Source organism: Plectropomus leopardus, chromosome 19 (genome assembly GCF_026936395.1).
Source record: "Plectropomus leopardus strain MGB_pleo_1.0 chromosome 19, ASM2693639v1, whole genome shotgun sequence".
Taxonomy (NCBI): domain Eukaryota; kingdom Metazoa; phylum Chordata; class Actinopteri; order Perciformes; family Serranidae; genus Plectropomus; species Plectropomus leopardus.
In genome coordinates this window covers 9,117,212-9,130,860 of record NC_142194.1, presented here as the reverse complement: position 1 = coordinate 9,130,860, position 13,649 = coordinate 9,117,212, and the positions used below count along the sequence as shown (strand labels likewise).

General features: G+C 38.6%; 1 protein-coding gene across 1 annotated transcript in view; it reads right to left on the bottom strand.

The window, feature by feature from the left end:
- Positions 1-3,920: 3,920 nt before the first annotated feature.
- LOC121958794 (melanopsin-A) overlaps positions 3,921-13,649 on the bottom strand; it is a 62,318-nt gene continuing 52,589 nt past the window's right edge. Inside the window, exons 8-13 of the mRNA XM_042507919.2 lie at positions 12,969-13,130; positions 11,582-11,689; positions 10,506-10,677; positions 10,192-10,383; positions 6,637-6,708; positions 3,921-4,258 (exon numbers count right to left, since the gene is read on the bottom strand). Of these exons, the coding sequence (XP_042363853.2) occupies positions 4,061-4,258; positions 6,637-6,708; positions 10,192-10,383; positions 10,506-10,677; positions 11,582-11,689; positions 12,969-13,130 (904 nt within the window). The 3' untranslated portion in view covers positions 3,921-4,060. The remainder of the gene's footprint in view (positions 4,259-6,636; positions 6,709-10,191; positions 10,384-10,505; positions 10,678-11,581; positions 11,690-12,968; positions 13,131-13,649) is intronic.

The window sequence follows — 13,649 nt, the reverse complement described above, 5'->3', positions numbered from 1 at the left end:
ATGATGCATTAGGAGCAGCAGTGACCACAATCATTATGGTGCTGCACATGAATGTGTGCATGCAAATAGGCACAAGAAAGATGGTGTTTCAGTTTTTTGAAATTATAACAACAAAAATAAACATTGTACAGGACAATTGGGGCTAGCAGTAACAGGTGCGCCATGACGCTGGGTGCATTACGTTCTTAATGATTAGATAGAAAGACAATACAAGCATGTTAGCTATAGCTAATTTCAGAAATACAGCACTCTTTTTTTTTAATAAAAAAAAAAGCTGTAGTAACTGATGTTTCACATAAAGAGATCATAGTTATTGTTAGTTTATAACACCTGTCCATAGTTAGGCTTTTAGTAAAGAAAAAGAAAAAAGAGAAAATATCATACAATTACAATACAAGTGCATGCAAACAATAACAGTTATGGTAAAAAAAAAAAAAAGAAGACTAAAAGGCAAATAGTTACATCAAGATTACATGAAACACAACATACAGTCACTGTAAGAAAAAAATAAAATAAAAAATAATAATAAAAAGACAAATATTAATGTTACATACACTTACAAAGCTCAACTAAAAGACATAATAAAATCGTTAAAAATGCTCACATCTCTGATTTTGCTTCAGCAAACCCTTCACACTTATGTCACACCTTCTGTCCTTTTGGCGGGCGGGGTGGCCATCACAACATGTCCTGAAATCTTGACATGGATTCGTCCATTCTGGTGGATTTTGCAGTTCAAGAGGACATGCCTTGCATAAACTTAAACTACTGGAGGATGAAAGAAGTGAGAAAGGTAGAACAAATCCTCCCTGTCTTATAAGTTTTTAGTATTAACATAAAACCAATTCTGAAAGTGACAGCATGTTTATGTTTATTGCAAATGTTTAAATTCTGTGCCCCACAGAGAACCCCAGTAATGAGTCCTAAAACCTGGAAATGTGTTTCAGAAACTCGTCTCACAGTCAGTGGGCTCTCTGAATGGGTGTTTGGTTAGAGGCCTGAAATAAGGTCTGTGGTTATTACAAGCCGGAGACTTTAACGTTCTGTGTGTGACACAAAATATGTCAGTAATACCCAACTCACAAACTTTGAAGCTTTTATGGGTCTTAAAACAGAGGGTTACTGACAAGGGAATAAATAAGCAAACTGAACATCATCACGTCGAACCCACTGAACACATCTTTACGGCCTCATTATGGTGGCGACGCGACAGCAGTGTAATTGGTTCACAGCGTAACATTAGCTTCTTACTTCTGGTGACTGCATTAAGACTTCAGAAATCCTGAAAGTTGTGTTCATTTGTGAAGATTATCTTGCTGCACAAAACTTGAAAGTATCGTCAACATTTGCTCACCATGTAGCTTATTTTTTGCAGTGATCCAAAACCCAATGCGAAAAGTCCTATAGGCTTTTTGACAAGGGAACCAGGGTGCCTACAGGACAACATCATCCCTGGGGTACCTGAATTGCCACTGGCAGGCGGCCTCTGTTTATGGCGCTTCCACCCAGTGGTTTCGCGGCGCACCCTGGCAATATACATGTTCGCAAGCTGATGTGAGTATTTTTTTTCATCACATTTTATAGCCTCCTGAATTGTGAAAGGCCTCCTGCGTGAAAGCCTCCTGAAATGTCCTTTTTGAAAAATGGCCGTTTCCCCTTTAAAGCATGGCGAGTTCAGGATATGAAGACATAACCACCACTTATGCAGTATTTTGCAACATATTTTATTTATAAAAATAAATAATAACAACACAAAACATTTTGTACAAAGAAAACAAAATCAACATGAAACCATCACTTCATCAAAGCAGAATTTAAAATCCATATATAACACTATGTATTTGTGTGGTCATAAAACATGTAATTGTACATTCATTGATGGGTGCGGCAGAACAAACTAGTAACTGTAGGAACATGTCAACCTTTGTTGCCTCCTTAGCTAAGATTTTGATCTTTGTTTTTTCATTTAAAAGAACGGTTAATACAATCAAAGTCAATGATGCAGCAATCTTAGGAATGTCAAAGGGAACTGCAGTGTACCGAGGTAAAGCAAAAGAGCTATGGAAATGAAAAAGATGTCGAAACATAGTTGGCGTTCTGTACATCTATGATGAGCTCTATAATAACGACAACCTTGAAATCACCCTCTAATAACAGTTAAGTCATTTAGTAAACTGTCATCTGCATATCTAGTAGATATTACAGCAAGGTATGGCATCAAGAGTACAGTACTGAGTTCAGTTCTTCAGCGCAGACACACACACACACACACACACACTCACATACTCACACAGTACTGGGTGATGTACAATGATGGTGTGACACATTTGGGACCTGATCTGTGGTACTTAATGTCACCAGGGACGGAAAAATCATTGACAAAGAGCCAGAGGGGAAACAATCTGACAGTATCCCCTTCTGTCCTGTCACATGTGTCCGATTACCCAGTTTACAAGCATCTCATGCTAAAGCTGCATTAAGCGTTTTTTGGCCACTAGATGACAGACTGACTGAAATGAGCAGTCAGTCACGACTAGCTAATATACAGTATTAACAGTGTTTCCTGCAGGATGATTTGAGTTTAAAGGAATTTTGCAGTGGTTTCATAGTGTGAGGCTCTTTCATTTTAGAGTCAGCTGTGAAGAAGCAGCATTGCATTGGAGAAATCATTACCATTCATGACAAAACATATTTTGCTTTCTTTTAATCAAATATTGTGAACAGAATCTGAATAATCAATAGAAATGGAATCGATACCCAACCCTTGAGACTGAACTTTTCACATTGTGTTTTTAAGGCTAATTTGTTGCCTCCGGCTCTGAGGTAAAACCATCTCCAACTGCCATGATATGTCAGAAAAACTACATATGTGTGTGCAAATAAGTACACATGTATTTAAAATGACCGCACATTCAGCTCACATACACTCTAGCTGTGTTCGAAACCGTTCCCTCGTTAATTCACTCACTATTCTCTATGTAGTGTAAACGAGATTTCGGACACTGCACTGGAATTTTCTGAACATCACTGCATCAATAGTTGGCCATATATTCGTGTGAAGAAACGGGCGCGCCCAGTACCGTGTAAACAAAACCGAACACTAAGGAGGACAGACATGTTAAGTTTTTCATTAAATTCCAAATGAGGTGTTGAAATTACGATGGTGTAGAAATGTGGTTTTGTCAACTATGGTCCCGTGTCATGATCACGAGCTGTAATTGCCCTTAATCTATTAAGCGAGCTAGCTACTTAGTTCGCTCGAGTGAGTTAATTAGCTGTAGTTAGCTCACAAGCTATTAGCTAGCATCCCTTCCTGGAAAATAGTGTTGAGTTTACGTGAAGAAAATGGTTCCTGTTGTTGTCTGGCTGCTACTAACACAACTGCTATTTCTCAGGCACAGAAGGAGATGAAGGCAAACTCGTCAAAGGCGTCTTCTGATGATTCGTCAACGCCCTTAACTGGTAAACAGACCAACCAACATTAGCTAACGTGCTAGCTGACAACCTTTCAACCTTCTTCTCCTTCGGAAATACACACCTGTATTGCATTATGGTATACAGAAGTGAAATGTAGGGTACATCGAATGTACCACGCCCCCCAGGAAGTGTGCCAGGCTCTGATGCAAATCCTAAATATTGGCCAAAAGTGGAATAACACCTTTCGAGTCGGTCACGTGATGCACACTGGCCCAGATAGCCTTTTACATCAGGAAAGAGACGTCTGCAAATCAGAAAATTATTTTTTTTCACAACCCCTACGAAATGACCCATTTCACTATCTAAATGTAAACCATCCAGTTCGGTAACATTTGTAAAGTTTAAAAGAGCTGCAAGATTAAATTGTTTAGACCGCCATTCAAGCTAGCGAACACTGTTTCGGAAGTAAGCCGCTCTTTTTCGGTTTCGAACACAGCTTCTGTACGCAAATACAAATGAATAAAGGGCATGCTCTGGTTTTGACTTAGCATAACTAGCGAACAGCATGCTGGTACAGAAAAGTCCCATCGAGGGGAGTAGTGACACACGATTACACGCTGCTGTCGCACTTTTGTCCAGCTGTTTATGGTAATGCTGTTGTCTCCAGCCTGGCAATGTCAAGGGACTCCTTGGCAACTGGGCTGTACGTTTTGGTCAATTTGAGGCTGCCATGGAAACCCGGGGGACTATGCAGTATAGACGGGCTGGAAATGGAGGTTACAATGACGGATGACGTCTTACACGCAGTCCTTGGCCCTGACTGCTCCATCACGTTATCCAGCTGCGTAGGTGGAGGAAGAGAGAGAGATGTTGAGGTATTGAGATGTCGAATGTGAGTAGGCGGCTGGATGTTTGTGGGGAAAAAAAGCAGCGAGATGGAGGTTGAGCAAGAGAATGAAGTTTTATCAACTGTTGCTCTGATCTGGATCAATACAACTCTCCTCCACTTAACCTGTCAGCGCAAGACATGTAACAGTTGCAGCTAATCAAAGCCATTGATCAGTCGGACTGATGAATGACTTTCCCGCAGCGCCCATGATGGAGTGGGGCTGTAACACTCGGCTGACCCCCATGAGATCAATAGCTCAGCACAAGAGGAGCAAAGGACTCTAACTGAGCGTGTTTTAGTACATTTTTTAAAAGGACAATTTTGTTTTATTACAACATGGGTCTTATTTTTGTAATTTTGGCCAACATTTTTATTGGTTAACCCTTTCAAACCTGGATCTACACCACTTTTCTAGTGGATAGGAAAGGCAATGAGCAACTTGGCAAGAAATTAATAGATTTAGAAAAGTATTTTTGAAAGATTTGGGAAAAATAGTCTACACAACAATATTTATAATAATCAAATATTTAGAATTATTTTTAATTTAGGTCTGACTTTTAAACAAACACAGAAATGGCGCAATGCTGGATTTCATCTATTTTGTTGATGCTCTGGCTTTTTGCTCAAAGAAATACCATCAAACATATTTGTTTTAAAAATATTAATTGTTTCTTTTTGGAGTCGTTTTTACAAGAGTAGCTAATTTAAGGTTGAGTGATTGTTACGGTACAATATTCTTTTCATTTCTGAAGAAAAGTCAGTCATTATTGTTTGTGGGTCTTTCAATCCATCTTCACAGCTTTAAAAAATGAAAACGATGTCAAGTCAAGTCAGCAGAGGGCATCCAAAACAGCTAACGCAATCAATTAATAGATGAAACATGAGCAGAGGGTAAAAGGATGAATGGTTTTTTGATTTTCCACAAGGTTTGAATCATATCGATGTCAGAGCAGAGGGAAATGAATGACACTGGATAGGATGGAGAGAACGGTTGATGAGGAGGAAAATGAGGAGGGACTGAAGAGAAATGCCAACCATTTCACATTAGACTTTTAAAAGAGCTTGTTCAGCTGCACAGAGAGATGTCAAAAGAATAGTTTGGATATTTCAAAGTGAGGAGGAACAGGAAAGCTCGCATTGTAAAAAGAAAGTAATTGTTTTAACCTTAAAAAACTGGTATAACTGGTATTTTTAAGTCAACTGAATTTGAGAAGACAAGTTGAGGTGTTTTTTTATGCTTCAACTTTTCTTCTCAAATTCAGTTGACTTAAAAATTGAAGGCAGCCTGGATGAAAAACTATGAATAAGTGCCCCATACAACCCCACAAGTTAAAACAAATCGTTTCTTTTTACAGTTCAGCAGTGTTCTGCTGTGGATGGGAGTCAGTAACAAAAGGTGTTGTAGTCCCCTAAAAAAAACTCCTGCCTAAAAGAAATCAATATCAGTAAAGTGTACACTATATTGGGAGTACTTTAAAACCACTTTACCTTTCTGTCAGACAGCCTGTTCCAACAGGAAAGCCTTTAATTGCTTAAATTCCCAAATTATACTCTTGTCAAAGCCACCGGACTCCATTTACAAAAACAGTAATTTTGATTCTCTGAACACCGGGTGCTGCTGGTCTGCTGCTGCTTTGATCAGTTTTATTAGTTTCTGTTATTGCATTACCTTGGTCAATCTCATCTAACCCCTTTAAAATAACAAAAAACAGAGTAAGTGTTTGAGGCAGAGGTAGACCTGCAGCCTCTAAGTTCAAAATCGTTAAATCACTGATTTTCTGAATGGAGTCTGGCCTTGAAAAGAGCAATATACTGGCTTCATTTTCCAGCTGGAAATTATTGTCTGATATAAAGGTATAGCAACGAAAACAAAAGGAGAAAATACAAGTCTTCACATGAGATTATGCTCCCATGATTATTTAATATAATTACCATCACGGTGACGTCTTTAGAGCTACATGCACTTCTTCTTTTGCGTTATCTAACTATTCAGAACTATTCCTTTAAATGTGTTGGGATCATTGAGCAGTTTTATAGAATGGGTGACATTTCCCCTGAAACAGCCCAAAACACCAATGACTACTACACGTGGGTGGGATGGACAGAAAAGGATAGTAAACAAATCCCGCGAAAAGACCAAAAATAAACACAGTATTTCTCTTACTGACACACTAGGGTTCTGGACATGAAAGCTAAAGGCTTTATAGTTGCTAGAAGGATATTTGTTGTTATTTTTTTCATGGGATTTGTTGATTTTCTCAACACACACACACACACAAATGCCACATCTACTGCACAGAGCAAGAGGTGGACAATTGGTGGACTCTTACAGTAGCAGGCAGATGACTGGTTGGCTGCAGACTGATGTCCGACATGGAGATGTCTTCAGGCTCTGCCACAGTCTGAACAGTGCGCACATAAACACAGCCATTTAGTGATGATCAAAAGATCATTTGTGCCACTTATGACACACACTTACTAAAAACAGACCGACTCCAAATCAGGATTTGAACACGGACCTTTCAGGTAAAAGAGCATCTCTCTTTAAAAGTATGTCACGTTGTCCCCCTTCATTAAAAACACAAGGGTAAGTTGATGCAGGAAAAGGCACAAATTGGTGCAGAAAAACTGACCAGAAACCAGGAAATGAAGGCATGGCGGAGGTTTTACAAACCCTCAACAAATCAGTTTCAACACTCTTGACTTAAGGTGTCTTTGCTTCTTTTATAGTAGTCACATTTTTCTACCTTTGGACAGTTGTTTCCACTCTTTGTGCTAAACCATTTACACCCAACGTACAGCCGACAGGACTAATTTGTCCCCCAATACGGTGTCTGGCGCCCCAACCATCCTCTAATTAACAATAAAAATAAAATGATTCATAATGGGAATTGTTGTTGTACTTAGTATACATATGGCACTAGAGTGAGAACACAGAAAAAACTGGTAGTGGGGGATCACCCACACACAATGACAGAGGTCCTAAAGAAAGCCCCTCATGTCCTAAAATCCTTCAAATGTCCTGAAATCCTACAAATGTCCTAAAATCTGAGAAATATCCTAAAATCCCAGAAACTTCCAAAAATCCCAGAAATGCCATAAATTCCTAGAAACATCCCAAAATGTCCCAAACCTCCAAAATAGCATTACGTCCTAGAAATGTCCTAAAATCTTGGAAATATCCTAAAATCTGAGCAATGACCAAAAATCACAGAAATGTCCAAAAAAATCACAGAAATGTCCAAAAATCACAGAAAAATCCAAAAATTCCAGAAATGCCCGAAAATACTACGTCGTAAAATCAGAGAAATGTCCTTAGTAGTAGAAATGTCCCAAAATACTAGAAATGTCCCAAATCCTAGAAATCTCCAAAAATACTAAAAACATCCTAAAATACTCCTGGTGTGACTGACCCGTGGTCTGCTGTAATTTTGCCCAAGCAAAAGAAATGCAGTATAGCTTCATATTTAGCTTAGAGACATAAGAGAGGTTTCAATCTTCTCATTGAACTCTCTGCAAGGAAGCACTTGAGAATATTTACCAAAAATGTTAAACTATTCCTTTAAGTCTAAAAGTATCTGTTAATAAAGTTCTTCAGAGGTACAAAAATGAGCTTCTGTAAAGAAATAGAATAGGCAATTTTTGCAAAAACCTGTTAAAATTAATATCTAATGGCCAAAAAACAAGAAAGAAAGCAAGATAAAAGTTATGCTAATCACAAATACTGTACATCATTTTCGACATTGATGACATTGTTTGTTAGAGTACAAGTAGGGAAACAGCGATTATGGAAAAATAAAGTGTATATCCTCCGCTCTGTGCAGAGATGGAAGCAGATGGAGGTCAGAGACTCCTCGACAATCAGCCGTCTTTGTCTGCAACAAGTGCAGCTCGTTGAAACACGGGGTCTCGTCATGCAAACTGTGGATTATGTCTGAAACTCCCAGATTATTGGATTAGTCTTTGGACCCTCTGTAATGGAGTCATGCACGGTGGTACGGCTGCACAGTATGCGTGTGTTTGCATTTGTGCATACTTGTGTTTTTTCTGCAAACTAAGATGATTACAGAGAGACGGAAATGCTCCATATATTTGATGCCCCACAAAGACTGAGCTGTCACTTACTATCAGCCTGAAAACACGGTGCTGCGGACAAACATTTGACAAGAAGCATCGTTCACATAACAAATGGTTTTACCAAGCCTCAATATGCACACTGAACAAACACCTAAACACAACACTTTTTTGCTACTATTTTTCACAGGTTTAGATAAAACATTGTACACTTTTTTCATGCTCAAATAGATATATTTGTCTCAAATTTTGGTCACAAATCCATCCACCTGACAGATGCTTCGTTCAGTTTCTTAGTTTGTGTTTTTGTGCCGCTTTGGTGAATCTGAACTGACTAAAGTCACACAGTTACACACGAGAAAAGTAACTGATTAAAGCTGCAGCAGACTAGCAGCTCCTGTGTTAAACAATGGTTAATCTTTGTTTTTCTCAGTGGAGTCTGGTTTTGAAGAAAGTAATACATCTGCTTCATTCTCCTGTTGGAAATCACTGTCTGACAACAATGTGAAGCAGTAAAAATACTCTCACTTAAACCGATATGGATTATTTTGAAGGTAGGAGTTTTTTTAGGTGTCTAAAATACATTTTCTTGCCGACCCTTTTCCACAGCAGTACATCGCATACACAGTCTGCTTCTCCAAACTGGGGGTGTGCTGACAAACACCTAATGTATATACTGTTATATACTGTCCATAGAGAAGCACCGCATATAACCCACTCCCAAAACCCTGAAATATCCCTTTAAGTAAAAACTAGTGTTAAGTGATGAGGTTGTTCCAGTCTAAAGGATGGTAGTGGCCTTTGGACAATCATGTAAAAGTCATGCAAGTCTGGAAGTTACTGTTTTCCCTCTGGAATTTTAATTTCTGTGACTTCATAAAACTTCAAACCCAGACCCCATGTGAGAAAGACTGAGATCACAAAATAAAAACCATACAGTCAACAGGCAACCAAAGCAACATGACCCAAACAGATATCAGTGAGGAGCCTCGATTTTTAGAGGGCTGCAAACATGACCTCATCAGGTTACTTGAAAAGTAATACTGAATGTAAACATGACGTCTATTGACTTAAACAGGACTCCAAAACAACATGACCTCATGTCTCAAATTCAGGAAGAGAGGGTTAAGATCAGTCTTGACGTAATGCCAAAACAGACACAGAACCCCCTCCATCAAAAACATCACAAAACTAATGTGAGAAAAGTTCAACTGAGCCCCCAAACAGACACTCTATTTCAGTCTGATGACACTTATCTGGCACTTAACCCTTTGAAACCTGGAAAAAAATATATATTTGTATAAATATTTTAGAAAATAATCAAAAATAAACAAGGAAATGACTTGGGGGGAAAAAGTGAAAAAAAATATATAAATCATCATCATAATAATAATATATCTTTTTATAATAGTTTTCTGTAACATAATTTTAAATGTATAACAATGGTCATTATAACTTTGTATTTTCCCCTAGTTTTTAAAAACATCAAATAATTCTCTCTCCCTTTCTCTTATTTTTCAAGTTTTTACAAATTTCTTGTATTTTGCGGGACATTTGTTGTCAAATTGCTGATTGTCTTTTACCCCATGTTTTTGAAAGAAATCAAACCAATTTGGTCAGTAGTTCAAATGCTTTAAAAGGCATCTGAATGTAGCACAAAAAACCTGTCGATTCAGGTTTCAAAGAGTAAAAGTATCGAATTAGAAATGCATGACTGTCAGATTGCATAAAGCTTCAGTTTAACACGTAATCGTGCACATTAAAGTATGCAAGTAACATTACGTAGACATAAACAAGGCCCCAGTACTCACTGTGATCTGTGAGAGGTGACATATGGCCGGGTCAGTGGGGTGGTGTGCAGCAGTTCTCTCAAACTCCCCCGTGTTGTGACCTCTCACCTTTGACCTCTGGCTGGCATGGCGCACCTGTTTGACATCACCGGACAACTGACGAATGACGGGCGTCCGAGACGAGCAGTCCTCCTCCGTGTCTGAGAAGTGGGCCTGAGACGGATAAAATCCCCCGCACACATACGGGACTAAAATCAGCAACTTGTAAGTCAAAGCATTTGCCATTGGAGGTGTTAAGACAGAGACATACCAGATTAGATATGAGGTACACTCACTGATTCGCTATCAGACAGGGAGGAGTTGCGGGGCTTGCTGGGGCCTTTGCACTCTGATTGGCTGGTGAGGGTTGATCGGCGGGTGGACTGGAAACTGCTGCTGCTGAAACGGTCTCGGCCAGTAACACACAGCAATACTCCGAGGTAGGGAATATACCTGCTGAGCGCTGACCTGAGGGACAGATAGAGAGAAATATTCAAATCCGTAATTAAATAGATTTTACTTTATGATACAGAAGTGTGGGGACCCCCGGCGTCCCAGAATATCGAGTCAAATTCACCTTTTAATTAGGATTTAAAAAGAGCAATCAAACTCTCTCTATTAGTGAATTAAAGGATGTAAATATTGTTACAATGTAAAGTATAATTAAAGTACGTGATCAGACACAGCACAGCATGAACATGCACAAGACATCAATCTAGTGTTGCGTTGGTGTGGACTATAAAGCAAAACCTAGGCACAACACAGATGGCAAATTATTTGAGCAACCAGAAACTGGAAGACATTAATATGAATATGGACTGAGTGACCACACCCTAGTTAATAAGACTGGTGGATACAAACAAACCTGGCAACTCAGAGAAAACAGTGTCTGTTCTGCAAACAAGCAGTAAAAGAGCAATACCAAAAATTCATCGCAAATCAGACCAAAAAAAAAAAAAAAAAAAAATTACTTAGGGAGAGCATATACATTTCCACGGAAGCAAAAAAAAAGGCCAAAGCATGTCAAAGCCTGAGGGAAAACATGTGAAACTTTACTTGAATACTTTAAAATCTGCTTCCTGCTTTTGATTTGATACTTTTTGTTCATCTTTTATAGTTTATCATTTATTCATCTCCATAATATTGTAGCTGCATAATATCCATATTTTATTATACTTAAACCTCATTGCAAACCCCCTTCATCCTGTTTTGACAATACTGTACTTAATTACAGCAACACAAAGTAAACTTGAATTTGCAAGATGTGTGGAAGAGTATTTCTGGGAAAATACTAAAGTCAGCATGATATTATTTCCACAGCATTCATTTATTCTGATCTCAATGAAACTCAGTACTTGAGCGAGTATCCTACCTGTATTTGGGGTGTGTTATGGCGTATATGATAGGGTTGTGAATTGCAGATGCTTTGGCGATCACAGCAGGAACAGAATTCATATACGGAGTCAACAAGTCAGCGTACCTGAGAGAGAAAGTAGAGATGTTGACCAGAGGAAGACAAATGAGACAAGGAAATGAGACACATTCAGGGGACAAGGGGCAGTGATGGGGGGGGCGCACAGTTACATCCACATTTCATAAATCCACATTTCATAAAATGTGCATTTGATCTGTGCAATTTCACTGACTTTACATTTCAGTAGCAGGTGTGTTTAGTCAAACTAATGAAAATCAAATCAAAATGCCTACTTTGCTTTTCCTTTTTTTCTGTCATATTTTCAATGTTACAATGCCAGATGTTCTGATGATGATCTGCTCCAGGCACACTTTTACAAGTGTTTACATTACAAACACTGCTACGTGTAGCTACATGCTAACAAAGCTAACATCAGGGAGACATGTAATCTTGGTTGCCGATGTTGATAATTTTCCGCAGACTTCACATCATATTCCCGTTTAGAAGCTTTTATTGGTGATCTTTCGTGGTAAAAAGTGCTGCTATTTTCTGTTACAGTCATTCCCTGACTACAAGTACAATGCTAAATGTAACATGCTAACATTTGGGAAAACATATAGTCTTGGGTTTCGGTATTGTTAATTTCTCCCAGATTTTGGATCATTTACCTGCTGGAACACGTTCGGGTGTGAAGACTTTAGCTTAAAGAATAGAAAGTGCTGCTATTCTCTATTACAGTAATTCCCTGGCTTCAAGCATGCAGTTGACGTAAGGTTTTGAAGTTTTAATTGTTGATTTTTCATGATATACAGTGCATCTTTTCTCTGTTACAATCATTCCTTATTTGCTACATGTAGCTACATGCACATTTGTGAAGATTTTGATTAAGAAGCTTTTATTTATGATTTTGTAAGGTAGAAAGTGCGACTATTCTCTGTTGAAGTCATTCACCGGCTGTAAGGACAGTGCAGAGATGCAGAGAGTCAAAGCAGCATTTAGTTTCAGTTCACTTACAGAGCCTGAAGGCTTGCTTGACAAATCTGCAGGTACTTCTTGAAACTTAAACCTTGTGTTCAGATTAAACACAAAGTAAACAACATTTTTGTCATGCTTTTCTTGTATTTCTGAACCTGCTGCCACCCCAGTCCTGCCTGGTTAAAATAGAGCAGCTTTAATAACATATTTAACCCTAAACTATCAGTATTGTTTTAGTATTGTGAACCATATCTCCTCAAAATATAGTTCCTCTCTGGTTTTCATGTCTTACAAAAATGTTTTGACATTGCTAGACTTGGAAAAATGTCTCTTTGGAGGCAGTTGACAGAGCACACACATACACACCTACCCAGCGAATGCAGTGAGGGCCGCGCAGGAGTAAGGGGCCCAGGAGATGACAAACAGCAGTATGACGATGAGTGCAATTTTGGCCATTTTCCATTCACTCTTCATCTTATGAAACCTCTTTGCAGAGTCTCTGGATCCCTGATTGTTGATCTTAGCTATCGCTCTGTCAAACACAGACACACTTAGTTATGAAACCCTTTTTTTCTTTTTTGCCTTTGGTTTCAGAAGAATTTTTCATTTTGGATCAGATTTTAAACTGTAATTTTTTATTTTGAGGGCCAGGTTAACCCTTTAATACCTGAGCAAATTGGCTTGACTTCTTTCCAAAACACTGAAAGAAGACAGTGAGCAAAAAAATAAGAAACTACCCAAAAATTAGCAAGAAATTAGTACAAAGAAAATAAATTTAAGCAGTGCAAAATTTCTTACCAAGTTGTTTAGTGACTTTTCTCGCGTTTTTGAGAGAAATCACACCAATTTGCTCATGGTTCAAAGGTTGAAATACTTGTGAAAGGTGTCTGAAAGCTGCACAGTAATGTCTCTACAGGTTTTAAAGGGTTAATTGACTTAGACATCATATATTGTACTTGTGTGCACACACACACACAGGCAGGCAGGCAATATTAATGTTCAGGTTGAATGAACCATCAGAGGAAATCAATAGAGAAAGAAGACCCGACAC